Source organism: Sminthopsis crassicaudata, chromosome 1, assembly GCF_048593235.1.
Source record: "Sminthopsis crassicaudata isolate SCR6 chromosome 1, ASM4859323v1, whole genome shotgun sequence".
NCBI lineage: Eukaryota > Metazoa > Chordata > Mammalia > Dasyuromorphia > Dasyuridae > Sminthopsis > Sminthopsis crassicaudata.
In genome coordinates, this window is record NC_133617.1 from 554,704,357 (window position 1) to 554,724,146 (window position 19,790).

The 19,790-nt window shown below is 34.2% G+C and overlaps 1 protein-coding gene across 2 annotated transcripts in view; it reads left to right on the forward strand.

Moving 5' to 3' along the window:
- Nucleotides 1–19,790, forward strand: part of ELL2 (elongation factor for RNA polymerase II 2) — a 77,766-nt gene that overhangs the window by 52,543 nt on the left and 5,433 nt on the right. The window contains exons 4-9 of one of the 2 annotated variants that reach the window (XM_074282035.1): nt 2,783–2,946; nt 8,347–8,606; nt 11,836–11,960; nt 12,313–12,406; nt 15,603–16,200; nt 18,706–18,772. In XM_074282035.1, coding sequence (XP_074138136.1) covers nt 2,783–2,946; nt 8,347–8,606; nt 11,836–11,960; nt 12,313–12,406; nt 15,603–16,200; nt 18,706–18,772 — 1,308 coding nt within the window. The remainder of the gene's footprint in view (nt 1–2,782; nt 2,947–8,346; nt 8,607–11,835; nt 11,961–12,312; nt 12,407–15,602; nt 16,201–18,705; nt 18,773–19,790) is intronic. The other variant, XM_074282036.1, reaches the window with a different exon arrangement.

The following is a 19,790-nucleotide window of genomic DNA, read 5'->3' on the forward strand; positions in this document are numbered from 1 at the left end:
TAAACTTGAAGGAGAGACTGCCTTATATTTACTCATTTCATAATTTGACCTCAGTAAATATTAATTTGACTGGATTCCTTTATTAATTTCTGACTGGCTCTTTTAAAAAAGCTGTTTGGAGTTTGTGTTTAAAGCAAGCACAAAATAAAATGCCATTCTCAATTGCAATTGTAATTGTTATTATATTTTGAAAGACCTAAAGTGATATTATAATAGGAAAATATTAGGGAAGTCTCTAAGCAATCAGTGATTTAAAAAAAATTTTTTTAGAACAATGATTTTCATTTATTGTGATCTTTCACTAATGCTAAAATCTGTCTTTTGTCTTTCATCCCAATATGTTACCTTAACTTTCTAGTTAACATTTCTTTCTTTGCAACTGACATTTTATTATGTAAAGTATGTGACATTATTAGGCTAATCATTAACAGAAATTAGTCAATATGTATACTTGGGCAATTCCATATAGCAAAATAGTACTAAGGAAAGGTACTTTAAAGATTCTGCTATTTCTTATATTTAAGAGGATTTTCTCTTACTTTTGACCTCACTGAAATATGTTAAACTGGTTATCTTAAATCTTCTAATTACTAAGCTCTAATGTTCTTAGCACTGATTACCAATAATTATGAACTACTGGCCTTTGAGCAATATGAAAAGACTAGTCTCACCCTTTTATTAGAAATTCCAAGGGACTAACTAAAGATTTTCATTTTGAATTTGCTTGAAGTAACTAGTTTTATACACTGAGATTTGGAAGTACTGTTTTTTATATAGGGATTTTTTTTCTCTTAGTATCCTCTGTCTGGAATGTACTTTCTCTTCACTTCAGCCTCTAGGGTTTTTTTCTAGACTCAGCAAATCCTACATTTTGTAGACTGGCTTTCTCTTTTCCCTAGTTCCTACTGCCTTCACTTTGAGATGACCTATATGTGCCTTATAGCTACATCATTAAAGTTATATCTCTAGCATTGAAATGTTAACTCCTTGAAAGGGTAGTATTTTTGTCTGTATTTTTGTCTGTTTTGTTTTTTGTATCCCCAATTCTTGACTTTACTGCTTGACTTGTAGCAAGAATTTAATTAATACTTGTTGATTGATTCTTTTAAAAATATATACATTTTTCCCCAATTACATAAAAATAATTTCATAATTCTGTCTCCTTCCTTCTTCCCTGAGACAGTAAGCAATCTGATGTAAGTTTATGCATTTGTATTCATGTAAAGCATTTCTATATTTAATCATTTAGTGGAAGAAAACTTGAACAAAAAAATTTGTAAGCTTTAGTATATGTTAGATTCTTACTAAGTGCTAATGAGATAATGAGATATTAGGTTCTTAACAATTCTCTAGTTCCTGCCTTTGGGGGGAGTTTTACCCTTTGAACTTCTGGGGAGGAGCTTGCATGTTTAGGAGGAGCAAGTTCATTGGTTGAAGTATTTTTTCCCAGATGCCCCTGAGTTATTCCACGCCCATTCTCTAGGAGGATAAAAGAAGCAACATTGAGCAAGGGAGAGAAGTTTCTACTCTAGGAAAGAGTTGGCTGCAGAAGAGATTGAGTTGAGACAGCAGATCTCCTCCCAGAGAGCGATTGGCAGTCTTTATACTTTATATACTTTACCAAGTATATATTTCTTTCTTTCTCTGGAGGCTGATAATATTTTTCATCATGAGTCCTTTGGGATTGTCTTGGATCATTGTATTGCTAAGAATAGTTAAGTTATTCAGTTCTGCATCATACAGTATTAATGTTGCTGAATACAGTGTTCTACTGAGCACCATGCATTCTTAAAAATTATCCTCTACCTCTGATTCTTACTAGAACTGCCAATCACAAAGCTCTAGTTATAGTAAGGACATAGTTGAACTTGAGTTCCTGTCTCCAGGCTCAGCATTCTATCCACTACACCCCTAGCTGTCAAACATAATTTAACCCATAGTATTATTGCTTTAAAAGAAAATGTTCACCAGAAATATCTCTCTCCATTGTTATTCCATGTTATGTTAGTCTTGAAGTTAAAACACAAATTGAACTAATTAAAACAAGCTAAACTTCTCTCACTTAGCTGATTTCTAGTTTTCTAGTTCTGTCACCTAATCGATGGTACTAACCCATTTTGAGAAATAGAAATTTTTAACACTCGTGAGGCAGCTCTTAAAACAACTTCAAAAGTCAATTTTTAAACCTATAAAACTGATTTTATTCCCCCCTTGTATAATAAAGTATAAAAAAGTTGAATCCTCTGATGTTATTTGTTTAAAGAAAGTTAAAGAATCTGCAGCTAAAGTTTAAAATTTTTGGAATATAAGTTGCTTTTTATGTTAAGGTTGCTATCAGTGAATTTTAAGCAGAAAGACAAATGTAAATTTGTTTAAAAAAAGTGTTTGAGGATCCTTGGCTTGCTAGAATTTTATCAACTAGAACATTATTTGCATTATTTAAGTCTCACTATTCAGCTAAAGATTTATCCTGTAAATTATTAAAAAGTTGCTTTTAAACAGACTTCATTTAGGTCTAAGAAAAATCAGGAGTAGAGGATTCTTAATCACATGTGGCACTCATAAGTTGCCATAGCCCTAAGGTAAGCCTGTTTGGCTCTACTTCTCCACAAAGGCTTGTGACTTTATTAGATATTTGTCTCACCCATTCTGTTTGAAGTACAAAAGAAATTAGAGGAAGATATCAGAAGAGAATAATTTTAAAACTTCTAGTTTGCTTCTACTGATCAAAAAATAAGTTTAAAGTAGTCATCTCTCACAAAGCTATTTTATTATTCTGCAGTTCTGGTGCCTCACAGCTCAATTGCCTGGGATTTATACAAGATAAAATTACAGTATGTGCAACAAATGACTCCTATCAAATGACAAGAGAACGAATGACCCAGGCAGAAGAGGAATCCCGTAACCGAAGTACAAAGGTTATAAAACCTGGTGGACCATTTGTAGGTGTGTATGAGCTTTTTTTTTTTTTTTTTTTTTTTTTAAACCTCTCTCATAAAGAGCAATTGAAGTAGCTTAGGTTGCCATGTGTAAATTCCACTTTCATTATTAAATCAAAGAAATTGATTGTCAGGGAAAATGGCTGTGCAAATTTTTATCTTGTGAAAATTATTCCCTAAGAATACCATGTTTTATTACTTTGTTGATTTTTTTTTTCCTTTTAGTTTATTGCTGTACAAAAATATATATTTTTTTAGTTATAAAAACATGGCATAGATTAGAAGTATTGTACTCTTGTCACCAGAGAATGTTATTTTGATAATCAAAAATGTTGCATGATTCTTATTTTATACTTTGACAATTATTTTTTAAATAAAAAGTTCTCTTAGTAGATTTTTTATTTTTTGGTTTAGTGACCCACCTACTGCAGACTTTTCCTTGTCTTTTCAGTGAACAATTTGGAAAGGAATTTTTATCTCCAAGAGCTATCCTTTCCTAAACCTCAGGGGACAAGCACTAGAGGAACCAAATCTAATTACTCTCGTTCTTTAAGCAGTCATCTAATATCCTTGTACTTTTTTCATCTGTTAGACAAGAGATTGACTAAAAATTCAGGCTTCCCCAATTTGACTTAACATAGTGACTAAAACTAGAGATCATGAGAATGGCATAAAAGTGATTGCCATCCATGTCCCTTATTTTGTCTTTTCATAGAGAAATAGATATTTATCAGACCTCTTAACATATTAATTTTGATGACTATCAATACTATCCGGAATTAGGATTAACCCTATGTCAGTTTTTAACAACACAAGTAGAAACTTAAAAAAAAAAACAACTTTTAAACTTTTTAAAACATGAAGTATTACTAATTTCAAAACTTGAATTCTAGCAGTGACAGCCTCTTGTGAGGACCAAGCTCCTTAATCTTCATCTTTCCATGGCTGAGTATAATTCTGCTTCTGTTTTTCCTTCTATGTGTAAGCCAGCTACAATGCAATCAGTGTTTAGAAAATACACTTCTGTCATTAATAGGCACTTTTTTGGAACAAGGCCAATGCTCCTGGGAGCTAGTGCTTAGCTTAGATACACTTGGTTTAGTTTAACAACAATTCATAACTTCCCCAGGTGTCTGTACACACAGGACCAAGTCCTCTCTCCAGCAGGCAACCACCAAAGAGCATTTTTTTCCCTCTACTGAGTGAAATAAGTCTTCTAGTATTTCATCCCCTTCCCTTTTAACTAAAAAAAGTTTGAGATGGATGTGGTAGATCACTTATTTATTTAACATGTCCTAAAGGTTTTATCAAAAAATATATATTTGAACTTTTTAAGGGAATCAAAGAGGTTTTGAGGGTGGGGAGAATAAAATAGAAAGCAACCCCTTTCAAGCCAGTTGAAGATATTTTAATTTATTATAAATTATAATCAATTTCAGCAGGAGGAGTCAATAGAGAGGGATTTAAGGACTGATTGCTCATCAGCGATGGTTTTCTGATTAAAAACTCTTTCACATCAGAATGGTTTGAAGGTTTTAAATAGACTTATTAAATATATTTCAGCTGCTAGAGACTTCTTGTTTCTCTAACAGTACTTTGTGGTGAGCTTGCAGGCAGCTTAAAATACCTAGGTTCCAACAAGCTATACAGTGCAAGTTCAGTGCTATGTAATGATACTAAAAGGTAACCAGCTTACTTCACTCTTAAGGTGAAAAAAAAAGGACAGTATAGTTTGTCATCATTGATGGGTGAGCTTCATCCTTTCAAAAGATAATTTAAGGACTCAGGAGTTTTAAATTATTGAGTCTTTCTGTTTCAATAAAGATCAATGAACATTGTATCTGCTGAGTACAATGGTACTATTTTTCTTATGTACTATTTTAGTTATGATTGCATCCAACCATTATAGACATTGTAGTTGTTTTCTACCTTGCAATTAACAATTTCCCTTGGAAACATTTCTTAGGACCTCAGTTAGTTCATTCTTCTATGTTAGAAATTTGTTGAATCTTCATAACTTTGCTCAGATAAGCCTCCTTCTCTCTGACATTGCCACCCAGCTTAGTTCAGTCTCTTATCATTTCACACCAGACAGTTGTGAGAGCTTGCTTATTAGTCTCCCTCTCTTCCTCCCCCCCACTTTAGGCCATCCTTTACCAGACTGTCAGGATCTGACCATGTATTCAACCTTTTCAGCAAACTCCACTGGTTCCCTATCACTGCTAGTTGCAAATATAAGATGCTCAGTTTGAATTTCAAAGCTGCCCTCCCCCTCCAAGTCCCAGCTAAAAATCTCACTTCCTTCAAAGACAACCTTCTTGATGCCCTCCAATGCTAGTACCTTCCCTCTTTTGATAGCTGCAACTTAGCCTGTATGTCTTGTTTGTTCATAATTGTTTTCTTCATTAGACTGAGCTCCTTGAGACTCAGACTTTTTGTCTTTGTATTCCCAGCACTTTGCACTGTGCCTGGCACATAAGAGTTTTTTCCTCATCCTCATTGATCCAGCTACTTAGGGTCACCCATACAGTATTCTTTCATGTTTTTAAATACTATTGTTACAGCTTTCTTCAGCTTCTCTTTTCCAGACTAAAAGACCCTAAGGCTTTTTAACCTTTCTCTGTACGACTTGTGCTAATCTTCTAATCATTTTCATTGCTCTCTTCTGAATTCTCTGCAGTTCTTCTCATCTCTGAGTTCAAAACTGAACAGACTGCTTTAATAAAGGTCTGACCTTATTGTAATGCTTTTAAAGGTCTACATTGCTATCTTGTTTATATTCATTTTTTTGTGGCATTGAATCTCTTTCAGTGATATTTCTCTCTAATCTTTTTGCATCTTTCTGTTTCAACCATTTGGTCAAGGTTATTTCAGATTCTTTTCTCTTAAATGCTAGCTAGCCACCCACATTTTGTCATTAGCAAATCTTTAAAATAATTTAAAATAATCTTTAGAACAATTGTATAGCCTTCATAAAACAGAATGCCCCTTAACTGGAGTGCCAAATTAAAAGATAATGATGCCTTTCAAAAATTTTCATATTTGGTTGTACTAAATAATTTACCTCATTGCTTATAGGCTCATTGAGCAGTATGGATGTTTATACTATTCTTAGTCATTATTTTTGAAGTCCAGCATCAGTGTGCTGGCCAAAGCCATTGCCTTTTATTCCTACTCCACCCTGAACACCAGGCCAGAAAAACAATTTCAAAAAACAAATTAACCACATCTACTCTTTTCAACTTGCTTATTTTGATAGTTGTAAGAGATGGGAATGAATCAGTAAGCTCTTGGATACATAGTATTAGGTATCCATCTTAATATACTGAAATATGGATGCAAATGAGCAGTCCCCAGGTCATATATACAACACAGTTAGACATACATACAGCACAGTTAGATGCACTGCCACCAGTAATATAAAGAGTTCTAGGGGGGCAGCTAGGTGGCTCAGGGCATAGAGCACCAGCCCTGAGTTCAGGAGGACCTGGGTTCAAATCTGGTCTCAGACACTTAATACTTCCTAGCTGTGTGACCCTGGGCAAGTCACTGAACCCCAGCCTCAGGGAAAAAAAATAATTCTAGGGATTGATTAGAAGTTGAATCTGGAAAGAGAATTATATTCTCCCACAGGTTTAATTAAAGGGAGGGACTTTTTTAAGGTTTAAAAAAATGTTTTCCCCTCTCCTACTTCTAACTCTTGTACTTAATACTTCTTGCTTTATTTTTCTTTCTTTCACATTATTCTGAATTGAGTTTAAGAATGGGCAAAAGGTTGTACAAACTATTCCTTGAATATAAATCACTGATTGTGCACATGATAAGATTGTCTTTTCAGATTAGGCAGTTGGTTGTAACAACTTAATCAAAAGACTAGTAAAATTCAACTAAGGAGAAAAGGGGTCAGCTTACCTGGTTAACTCTAGGCACCTGTCTAGATCTTTCTACAGTATCACCACCCTGACAACCACTACTGTACCCTTCTAACCAAACCCTACTTCTTTCTCAGTGAAGAAAGTGCCAAGAAGATGGGTAAAGCTAAATAAGCTTGTGGAATGAGAGGATGAAACTAATTGCCATGCAGTGAAGAAAGGATTGCTACTTTATGTGCTTGTTAACATTTATCTTCCACTTGACCATGAAGCCTATATCTGTTTACTTTGGTAGGATTTTTTGTCATGGTAGAAATTTAGAAACGTTCCCATGATCTCGAAAATGGGGAAAGTAAAATTTTTAAATCACATTTCTTCCCCATGTCTATAGACTTTGAGGCTCTTCATTGTATACTAGAAAAGTGGGATGTTTTTTCTTATTAATCATGTCTAGGTTAAATGGTAGAAAGAGATTCCTTGAGATTCCAAGCTTAACTTTTGTCAGGATAATAAAAAATAGGTCATCTCTCTTCACATCAGCTCTTTACCTAACCTCATTTATAAAGAAGCTACCGACAAGAGATCATATTTAGAGTTTTCATAACTATGGTCCAGTGTGTTATGCTGTCAAACAGCTAGTTAATTAAGGAGCATAGACATATAGATACTTTTGAAGTAATCTGGTAAGGTTTTGAGGATAGTAATCAAAGCACACAAAATTACATTAAGAGGCTTTCTCCCCCCCCCCCATTTTTTTTTCTCAATAAATCATGTACTTAAATACAATGCCCATTTCTGCCAAGCCTTCCATATTTGCAAGAACCATTTATTTAATAATCAAAAATAAAGCAAGGTTTAGTGAGATTTATGTTCTTATATGGATGTGATCTGCATAAAGATAGAGGGAAAAGCCTTCTTTTTCTCTTTGCAGAGACATAAATAAATCACCATCCTTCCTTTGCTGAGGAATGAAAATCTGCTTATTTGGTTATTTCTGACATTTTTGAGTTTGCAAAATTTTTAGCTCTATCGTTGATAAGAACATATAATTACTAGGCTCTAGCCATATAGTTTATGCCTTCAATGAAAAGGTCTTACCATGTGTTTTTTGGTTTTTTCTAGATTTGTGTGCAGGACAAAAAACAAACTGTATAATACAGAAGTTGATATTTTCATAACTTTCTGTTCTGCATGTATTGGAATATTCATTTCTCAATTATTAAATTCATTTTTTAAAAAAGAAAGCAATTAAATAGGAGTAAGGAGATTTGGTAATTATACTAGCTCTGGTCCCTTTGTGACTTTGGGCAAATCACTTTAATTCTCTGGATCTCAGGAATTGGACTATTATGAACTCATCAAGAGTCTAGCTGAACCTGAGCTGACAGAAATTTTTTTGAACTAACTTTAAGATAATAAATGGGGGAGGGAGGGAAGATGGCCTTTCAAAAAAGAATGTGAAGGTAGTGACTTCAGAATACTGACAGAAGGTCATCATAGCACGCATACTGACCACTCTTTTTCACTGGCCCTAGGTAAAAGAGTACAAATTCGGAAAGCACCTCAAGTTGTTCCAGATGCAGTACCTGAGAGAAAAAGGTCAACTCCTATTAACCCTGCAAATACAATACGAAAGATCCATTTAAACAACAGTGTTTCTCAGCGGCCCTATAGGGACAGAGTGATTCACCTCCTGGCACTGAAGACATACAAGAAACCAGAACTATTTGCTCGATTACAGAAAGATGGCGTTAATCAAAAAGACAAGAACTCCCTTGGAGCCATCCTTCAACAGGTGAGACCAGCTTAATCTATGGTCATTTCTTCATCTTCTAGAGAGAGACATCTTCACTTTCAATTAAAATGGCTTGCTCTTCTTTAAAATAGAGAACTGTCAAGCTCAGTTTAGTAAAGGGACAGTTTAGAAAATATAACTTTTGAATTATCCCAGGATAGCCATTTAATTATAAATGAAATAGAAAACTTGAAATGATTATATTTCTTGAATCCAGAATCAGAACATTAATCTCTTTCAGCCAGTTTCCTTATCTGTAAAATGGGAGTGATGAACCTAAATGGCTTTTAAGATGTCTTCTGTCTCTAAATTATGACTTAGAAAATGGAAACAAGAAAGAATATTTTGTACTTTTCATTGAATTAACTTAATAATTATCCCAGTTTTCACTGAAGAGACACAAAATTTGGGCTTTACAATTTTCTTGAGGTGTTAGATGATTTGAATATTAAAAATATATATATAAAAAAAAAACTGATCCAAGAAGCAAAATCAGCTTAAGTTCAGGAAAACATGTATACTACAGGCAGATTACAAAGCAATTGCATTGCAGCATAGAGGTGACAGGCTAATAGGAGTGACAAGATGGATAGTCACAATTTTGATATGTTTTGATAAGACTTGATTATGATATGTGCATACTTGTTTACAAGATGTATAAAAGCTTGGGTATGCATGAAATTTGGATGAATTTGAGTAAGTTGTTTTGGGATTCCTATGGGGACCCCACACTTCTTACTCACTTGAAATCATAAGTTATAATATTAGGAGAGCTTAGACAAAGGAAATTTCCTTTAAATTAGCCAAATAAACCTTCCATCCCTCTTTCCCCTGTCCCCAACATTTCTTAAGATTTCTTCTTAGTAACTTTCCAAAGTAGAATAGAAGTTTCTTGAGGACAGAACCTGATTCATTTTTATCTTTTTTGTCCCCAGTGCTTGATGTTGAATAAACATTTTAAAAATTACATTGTCATTGTATTTGTGCAGCTTAAAAATATATTACTTAAAATTTCACTGCCTTTCTGTTATTCATGAAAATGGATAGTAAGCTTACCCCAAAAACATGTAAAAGACATATAGAGAAAGGGATTGTCCACAAACTGGTTAATCATATCCTGAGTAATAAAAGTTGAAAAGTTGCATAAACTAATCCTGTTCCTTCTCTGCTAATAGAAATGTTTGTTGTTTTGTTACTCAACTTGATTATTACAAATCATCCTTTGAAAGTTAATTCATCCAGTTGATAGCTCCTCAAATTAAACTGCCCTGAGATGATTAAGCCTAAATTTTAAATTAGCTTAATATTGTAATATATGTAATATTTTTTGAAGCTTTGATAATTTGTTCTTTATTCACATATGTCTTTGTTCTTAATTTGTTCTTATACCTCTATAGAGAATATTCTCATGTGGCTTGTTTTTCTAGTACAGAAAAAAAGAAGCTCAAATATTAAAGCCAGGCTTATACTTAGCAGATAACTAAAATGGCTATCTTAAAATCTTATAATTCAATTCCAAAGTAACCTTCAATAGTCAGATAATCAAAGCAAGAAAAATCAATGGGCTTTGCTATTCAATGTAACTTGAATGCCCAGATAATTTTTCATTTTGCTTTACTAGAATAAAGTTGGTGGAGGGCAGCCACTCTTTAAATGAGTTTAAGTTTAAATGACTTATCAACAGTTGCACAATCTAAGGCCTTTAAAAGAACTTGAATACAAGTCCTCCTAATTCTGAGGTCCACCTTCTCTCCACAGTGCCTTTACGATTTCACATTAAAATAATTGGTTTCATTATCAGAAGATAGCCCTAAAAATTATGATACTCTTCAAGTTTTTAAAACATTAATAATTTGATAATTTTAAAACATTAGTAATTTAATAATTGTTGCTTGTCCTTCATTCTCAAAGAGGACCATAACATCAGGGAGGTGATACCATGACATACAAGTGAATTGGATTTAGGTGAGGGAAGGGCTTTCTAAGGTCACCTCACTTTCCCCTCCAGTCATCTGTCACAGTGGCCAGACGTGAAATGATTAGAGATGGCCCTGAATGCTATAGGAGACTTTGTTCTTTTTAAAATAAGATCTTTAGCTGGTCTGAGTTTGATTGAAGCCACACCCGTGGGGTGATTTAAGCTTGGAGCAATTGGCAAAGAATAGTCTCTTTCACTTAATGTTCTCTTCTCCCCCCCCCCCAAAAAAAAAAAAAAAAAAAAAACTAAATAAGTCTGAGAGGGGAAGACCTTCTGGGTTTCTGGCCAAAACTGAAGTGATTGCTACCAAATCATAGATGGGTTGTGATTTTCTTGGTAGAGAAAATTCCTGTACCAGAACTTCCCCCTCATTATTGCCAGTGCTCCTTCAAATATTCGGTGTAAAAACTATATAAATTTCAGCTGAGTTGCATTGAGAGAACTATTTTAAGTTAAAAATATTAAGTAGAGATTCCAGTGTAAAATGGCTGTAAGCTTTACCAAGGTTGGTAGAACATAGATATTAAAAGAGTAATTGCGTTGATTCTTCTGGGGTGAGGTTATTTCTGAACCTTGGCAAGGAATATTTCTTAACGTGAAAGTTTAATGTATTTCAATTTAATTCAAATGTACAATTGTCCTTACGTGTGTATTGGCAACATAGGTAATCTGAGAATCAATTCTCTTTGGAGAGTAATATTATTATATTAAACATATATAGAGATACTGAAAGGTTTTTTAATAAACAATTTAGCTGGCCACAAAAGCTTCTAAAATAAATGGGTGTGTGTACGAAGTCATCTCTTATGTGCTAATTAATTCAGTAGTAGTTTTTAAGTGTAAACCTTAAAAGTTGCTACTGGTTCTATATTTTATTGTTCAGTCGAGTGTGTGTGTGTGTGTGTGTGTGTGTGTGTGTGTGTGAGAGAGAGAGAGAGAGAGAGAGAGAGAGAGAGAGAGAGAGAGAGAGACACACACCCCATTTGGTGTTCTCTTGGAAAAGATGTTGAACTAATAAGGTTCTGCTGACTCCAGGGTTGCCATTCAGTAGATCACCTAGCTATCCCCAGAAATATCTGCGATATCTATATCTATATCTATATGTATCTATATATATATATGTATATGTATATATATGATAAAACTTGGGACTTTCGATGCCAAATATAATTGATCTGAAAATAATAGGGAGCCTTTGGAGTTTCTTTTACAATTTGGATTAATGATATATTCTTGGGCTCTATGCTATAGGTAGCCAACCTGAATCCCAAGGACCTCTCTTATACCTTAAAGGATTATGTATTTAAAGAGCTCCAAAAAGATTGGCCGGGATACAATGAGATAGACAGACAGTCACTGGAGTTAGTGCTATCTAGGTAAGTTGTTTTGTTGCTTTTTAAGGGGAAGAATAAAATTATGACATTAAACATTAGCTATTATTTTATTTATTTATTTATTTATTTTGGCTGAAGCTGTTGGGGTTAATTGACTTGTCCAGGACCACACAGCTAGGAAGTATTAAGTGTCTAAGACCACATTTGAACTCAGGTACTCCTGACTTCAGGGCTGGTGCTCTATCTACTGCCCCACCTAGTTGCCCCAAACATTATTAGCTCTTAATGTTGTGATTTGGGGAGATGGGAAGGAGAAATTAGGACAAACTTTCTCTGTAAAGTCTTGATTAAATTAAATCTCTAGTATAACCTGGGGCATATGTTTCCTTTACAGAAAATTAAATCCATCTCCTCAGAATGCTACCAGCACCAGCGGTTCAGAATCTCCTATATGTTCTAGTAAAGATGCTGCATCTTCTCCTTCTCAGGTATTTTATAAAATCATAGAATGTTAGAGTTGAAAAGGACCTTGCAGATCACCAAGTCTAACTCTGATTTGTAGAAAATGAAGAAACTGAGGCATACAGAGAGCCAGATGAAGACCTCAAAGCTTGGAGAGGGTCAGAGCCAGGATTAGGATCCAGATTACTTGGCTCCCAGTTCAGTGCTCTTCCCATTCCCAATGGTATCTTAACAGAATGCTTCACTTACATCCTCTGGTGAAACAGACAAAACATTTTTGTGGTGGTTGATCCAAAGCTTAACTAATAGGATTTTCTTCTATTCTTCTATTCTATTTAATAATTGACTGAATGACTCTCAAGTCCCGTTCAACCTCATAATTCTGTGATTTTGCTGTAGGAAATTCAGGAAATTTGATCTTAACTAAAAACATGTATAACTAATTTTTAAACTTTTTTTTTCCCCTGAGGCAAAGGAGGTTAAGTGACTTGCCCAGGGTCACACATCTAGGAACTTGTCCTCCTGATTAGGAGCACCTTCTGGAGCTCTATCCACTGCCCATCTAGCTGCCCTTTTAAAAACCTTTTTAGGGACTTTCTTAAAAGCCTTAAAGGGTCATAAAGAAAAAGTCATTTAAAAAAGTATTGGTGTGCCACTACTTAAAGAAAGCAAAATCGTGCCAGTCTAGAGGGTGGCTCTTCATATTACACAACAGTTATTTGTTGTGTAAAAGCATTCACCTGAATTATTTTTTAAAATTAACATTCTTTACTTTAATATTTAAATGAAATTATATTCTTCTCCTTGGATGTGGACTGACCTACTGGTGCAAATTACAATCCCTCAATGCCTCATCCTGATTGAGTCTTACTCATTTCTTATTTCTTAGACAACCCATTTAAACTTTTAGAAGCCTTCCTTAATATATTTAAAGTCTAATTCACTTTTTTAGAGCTCAATTTTTACATCCTTTTTTGGAAAAGAAAAATAATACCAAGCAAGTTTGTTTTTAGTATGTTTATAGGTTCAAAGGAAACATTTTCCTATATGTTTCCTATATGTTCTAGGGGTTGGGGAAAACTGTTGAACCTGAATAAAAATTTTTCATCTGCTTTTTTTTCTTTTATGTTTTTCTCATAAACCTTTATGTAAAAGGATCATTGGTTCCTCTTCCCCCCCACCCCCATCCTGAGGCTGGGGTTAAGTGACTTGCCCAGGGTCATACAGCTAGGAAGTGTTAAGTGTCTGAGACCAGATTTGAACTCCAGTCCTCCTGAATTCAGGGCTGGTACTCTATCCACTGTGCCACCTAGCTGCCCCTAAAAGGAAGCAAACAACCATTTGCCATGCCTTTCAGTTGCCAGAAGTCAATAGAATTGTAACCTCTCTGAACTGGGGTATCCCAAAGGATCTCCTTTGGGTTGGAATTATACCCCAGTGAATTAAGCCTAATCCAGTGAGAGATCACAACAATTCTGGGTTAAATAAAAACCAGTCTGCCTGAGGTTGAACCTAATCTATTTTTGCCCAAGATTTGTAAAGCTGCCTAAGGTTGAACATAATCTGTTCTTCCCCAAGACTTGTAAAGCAGTCTTGAACAAATTTGGACATTTATTCTTGGCAGTTGACCCATATCCTTAGGAGTACTGATGACCAGAATAGACTTCCAGTTCTCAGCACACATGCCTGGGACTGGGAATAGAAGTGACCTGTGGTAAAGAGTAATGAAGCATGCCTTAACGTTTAATGGCAGCTGTTAATTCATCCTCCTCATTGTCCCAGGAGTTTAACTTCTCCAGTCTTCTGAATTTACCTTTAGCTATTAGGAGATGTTGAAGGGGAGCAGAGCATGGGAGAAAAGAAAACTTTTGTGGCTTTTCTCTGACTTGGTCAGAACTTTAACCACATAGCAAATAACTTTTATGACACACATACTCTGATCTAATTATGTACTGAGAATGACTTGATGCTTAATAGTGTCAAATAGTGTTAAACTATTTGAGAGAGTAGATGAATGAATTGGTTATTCTTTGTATTACACATGAGATCACAATATCATATTACATTTAATTTTAAACTTGTACATTGAACCTTTTTTTTTTTTTTTTTTTTTTTTTTTTTTTTTTTTTTTAATTTGTAAACCACCTTATATAGTAGAGGGAGTTCTTAATCTTTTTTGTGTTATAAGATCTTTTGGCAGCCTGGTCAATCCTGAAGCAGACCCCTTTGCAGAATGATATTTAAATACCTAAAGAAAATAGGGAAAATAAAGAAAAGAGGTTAATAAAAATAGAGATGTAATTGAGATCTCACCCAGCTTCACCAATTCTCTAGAATTGATCCAGGAACTCCATTGGGATTCATTGATCCTAAGTTAAGAACTCCTACCGTAAATGGATCTATCTTTAACTTTGTCAGTTGGTTGATTTAAGATCATTTGCTAATTATTTTTTATGTGACTTAGATCTCTCTTATAACCCAGATAGTTTTTTGGTGGCATGAAACATTATACATATTAGGGTCAGAAGTATTTGACTTTAAATATGTCCTTACTAGATATGTGAGTAAATTATTTAACTTCTAACTATAAAATGTCCTAGGGTTGTTGTAAGAATAAAATGAGATCCAATATTTGTAAAGCACACTTGAAACAATATCTGTTATTTATTATTGTAATTTACTGACAATATTTGAGTAAAAAAAGCAAGTGTTTCAGTAAAGATACTTATTTAAGAAATTACTAGTACAATCATTTTTTATTCCCAAGATAAAATAATATGAGCCATAATATTCATTCAAGATGGGATATTTTCATACATTAGGAGAGATCAAATAAGTATTGGCTTTGTTAAATTTTGCCAGGTCTTCTTAATTCCTACAGGGTGAAATGGTATAAATTGTTTCTTCCTCACACTGTCTAAAACCAGGTCAACTGTGCCAGCAGAACTGAACTACTTTCTTTATTTAGTACTATTACTCTGCCCTAAGATCTCTGTGACAGGCATTTACAGAGATGTGTTGATCTGATCAAATGAATCTGACTATCATTTCCTAAGAAAAATGTCTCTGAACCAAATTGTTAATGACCTCACATTTATTTTTTATTGATGCTGAGACTTGAGAAAGTTTTACTTTTAGCATTAAAGGGTGTGAATGAGACTATTGTAAGGACATGCATTAACTTATTTAAATTTTTTTGGGGGGGTTTCCTTTCCTATTCAGAAACGCCTCTTGGATTCAGATTTCATAGATCCTTTAATGAATAAAAAAACTCGGATATCTCACCTAACAAATAGAGTTCATCCAACATTAAACGGTCATTTGAATTCCACCCAAGAAAAAATTGCTGTGGCTCCACCACCACCACTACCACCACCACCTCCTCCACCACCACCTCCTCCTCCTGCAGCTGCCGCCACCCCAACTCCACCACCTCTTCCTTCAACCCACCTTCCAGTTTCAAATCCTCCTCAAACTGTAAATTCTAACTCCAATTCCCCTAGCACTCCAGAAGGCCGGGGGACTCAAGATCTACCTATTGACAGTTTTAGTCAAAATGGTAGCATCTTTGAGGACCAGCAGGACAAATATACCTCTAGGACTTCTTTGGAAATTCCACCACCTGATTCAATCCTGTTGAAGTGTCCAAAGCCCATGGAAGAGAAGCATTCAATGTCACATAAAAAATCTAAAAAAAAATCTAAAAAACATAAGGAAAAGGACCAAATTAAAAAACAGGACATTGAGGAAAAGGAGAAAGACCTTAAGACAAAAGAGGAAATTGCCAAGCTAAATAACTCTAGTCTGGATTCAAATGAAGGTATTTGTACTTTTTAAAAAATTTTATTTTCTTACAGCTTTTTATTTTCAAATTACAAAATTTAGTAAGTTTTTTAAAAGATGCGCAGTTTTAAAACATTAATGCATGCTGGTGGGACTCTCAGGATTATTGGTTCCTAATAAACTATTGTCCCTAGAAATGGGATAGGGTTTTTTGTTTTTTCCAAATGATCTTCAGTTCTTTAAGTTCTTATTTTTCTATTATGGCAAATTATAAAACTGTCTTGATTCTACATGTGAAATATCTAATAATAAAATAATGGGATTGATTCTGTTGGTTTTCCCAAGAATGCCCTTTAGGACATAACAATAGATCTTAAGTGGAAACATTTAACAATAAGAAATCTTTATTGTTTCTCTGTCAGAAAAGGATATAGTTACTAGGGTTAGAATTAGAAGTGAGAAAATTTTTTTTTTTTTTTTAATATTTGGAACTTGAAAATTTAAATTTTAGATTAATGACAGCTTCACTCAGAATCTTGCCAATTTGTTATTATTTTGTGCAAATGTTTTATAACAGTTGTTAAATTTACATGTTCTGTCAAGACCTTAAAACATAAGAAAAGAAAAAGCTAAAATGGTATAATTCCCACAGTTTTCCTGAAGTGCTTTCTTTAAATCACTGCATTGAATACTTAAGTGTTTTGCTTTTCAAAAAGAAATAACAGACTTGTTGAGTTACTTTTTTTTTGTTGAGGTCAGGCTTACCCCCCCAAAATGGAAGAATCCCAGCCTACCTTGTAGGTAATTATAAATGCAGGAGATGACTAAAGCAGGAAAATATTACTTCTGTCAAGTATATGAATAAGATCTTAAGGACTGTCATGTTTTACCTTCTATATTTGTATATAGAATTGAAATGGTACAACTCTTAGTCTAACTTTTTTTTTTTTTTTTTTTTTTGGCTATATGGTGCTCTTATCAGGGAAAATCTACAGAAATAGTACAGTAGGATCTATTTGTAGTAAAATTTATCATTAACGTGAACTTGGGTATAATAACATGTCAATATATGCCCTTTAAAGTACTTTCAGACTCATAGCATGGTAAGTCTGAGGCAAGGACTGTCTTTCCCTAAGCCACAATATTTAACATAGACAGATAAAGAAGGGTCAGTAACCTCAGAAGTGCAGGATTCATTATCCATAAGTCAGATTTCTAAACATATGTTGTCTCCTAACCTCTCCCTTTGTCTGCAAGGCTTAATCTTAGTGTTGAGGGTCTGGAACAATTTATTAATTAGGGACACCTATTTGAGTAGAATAGAAGACAACATTTTTCAACACTTCTGAGTCAACTTTTAGTCAGATTCAGTGTTTTCTCAAGAATTGAGTGGGAGGCATACTCCTTTGTCATACTTTCAGTCAGAGTTTGCAACCTCTCAGAGTACTCCTGGTTAGAGAAAAACAAAAAGAAAATGTAGAACCCCATTACCTGAATCTGGTTTGAAGTCAGTCTCCTTTTAGTGACCACAGAAATGGACCAGATAATATGTAGTCAGATAGCCATAAAGATATCTCCTTCAGATAGAAATGCAGGGGATAATAGTCACAGGTGGTTGGTGTGTGTGTGTGTGTGAGATCCAAACCTTGTTCAGATATCTTTAAAAACTTACAAAGATTGCATGCTCTTTAAGGAGAGGGGAGAAAAAGAAAAAAATGAATATGAAATTGCAAGGTATTCACTTTTATTATGCAAAGATTTAAGTTTTGCCAGCAAGCAAATGGTAGTTTTAGTTTATTAGCCTCACTTTACTTTGGGTGGCACAAATTTACCTAATTAAAAGAGCCACTAAACATGCTCTCTGAAGATAGTTTACACAAATAGAATACTATGGGGATTTGATACACTTTCGTAACAGCCCTCAGGGACTTGCACATTATTTTTCTTTTTCTTTTTTCCCCCCAAATGTATTTAGGGTAATTCAGTATGCATTGAGTTATAGCACTGCCTTATTTTAAATGTCTTAAAACTGAAGGGAAAACTTCTTACACAATTCATACTCCTCCTCCTCATCTCCCCCAAAAAGGATAGCAATAAAAATACAGTGACTAAAGCAGCCTGCTACTTCACATTATTTGTCTTCTCTGTCTTGTTCAAATCCCATGAAAATTAGATGTTGATGTAAAACTTGTATCTTCAATTGTTTGACTGCATCTGCTACCACAGTATTTGAATGCTGTGCAGATGCCACAACTTTTCTTGGAATAAAAGAAGATTGACCTTGGGTTAAGATTGGATTCCTTTATTGTGCAGACACTGCAGTAGCCAGTGCACTTTCAACGCCTGGTGTTGGCCATGGCAGAGCTTGTCATATGGCCTCTATTGTTCATGTTCAATTGTATTCCTTGCTCACTGTTGGTTATTGAGGTAGCAGAATAGTTTCGAAGAAGAGTGTTCTGGGTGTTTCTGATCTGGATTAGAATTTGAAGTTTGTTATAACCATGTTAAATGGTGAACATAATAAAATTCTGTTTCTTCATAGGAGTTAAAGAGGTTTGCCCTGCCTCCACAGATCCTTCTTCAACTATTGAACTACCAGATTACTTGATGTAAGTTGAAATGTCTACCACCAAAGAAAGATAGTTTACATGCTTTTCAAATCAGAAAAATTTTAAAAGGCCAAAAAATTAAAATATCTGGACAATTCCCCCCCCTCAAAAGACTACCTCTAAAAAGATAATTTATAAAAATAGTCCTGTCAAGTAGCTTTCTTGGTTAGGCATATAGTACTTCCCCATCCTTCTTCTGGGCTATTCTTCTTTTCAATGGCATTTAACACACAAGAATCCTGTTCTTTGTTCCCATGGACAGACTAAACATTTGAATATGGAAGAATTTAGCTCTCTAATACTTCAAGCTGACAAGCCTGACTTAAGGGACAGTCATTTTCTGGCTTATATTGGTAAACGTGGAATCACTGGGATTTATAGCATGCTTTTTAATTATATAAAGGACAGTAATATATTGTTTTCTTCAGATACTGGAACATATATTTAGAGGTATATTCTCCTCATATATATGTGTATATAGACATACAAGTATGTGTATTTGTGATACAATACATTAAAATGCTGAATTGGGAATGTTATGATAAGCAGAAATTAATGACTTGGAGACCTCATTCTGCTTTCTATAGTATCATAGGTTCTGTTGCAGTAGAAAATAATCAAGCAGCAAGAGGATAGAGAAATTGTCAGGCAAACCCTGTCCCAAATTGATAAATATTGTACATTCATAATGCACGAAAAGCTAAATGGAATTTAGGACCTTTACCATTATTATAATCTTATGTTAGATAGGTCAGAGTTTTTGTGCTATGCAGATTTTCCAAAAGCACTCTTTCCTAAAATACAATATATCTTTTTAAAGTTGTTTTTAATAAAACCATTACATTATTTTGAGAATCAAATTTATGAATGATGATTCCCTAAAACCTTAGACGATAAATTTAGAGCTGAAAGAAATCACATAGGTCATCTAGTCCAGAGATGTCAAAACTTATGGTTTACAAAGCACCTGAATATTTCCAAGGCCAGATAAAAATGCAATTGGGAAATACTTAACCAA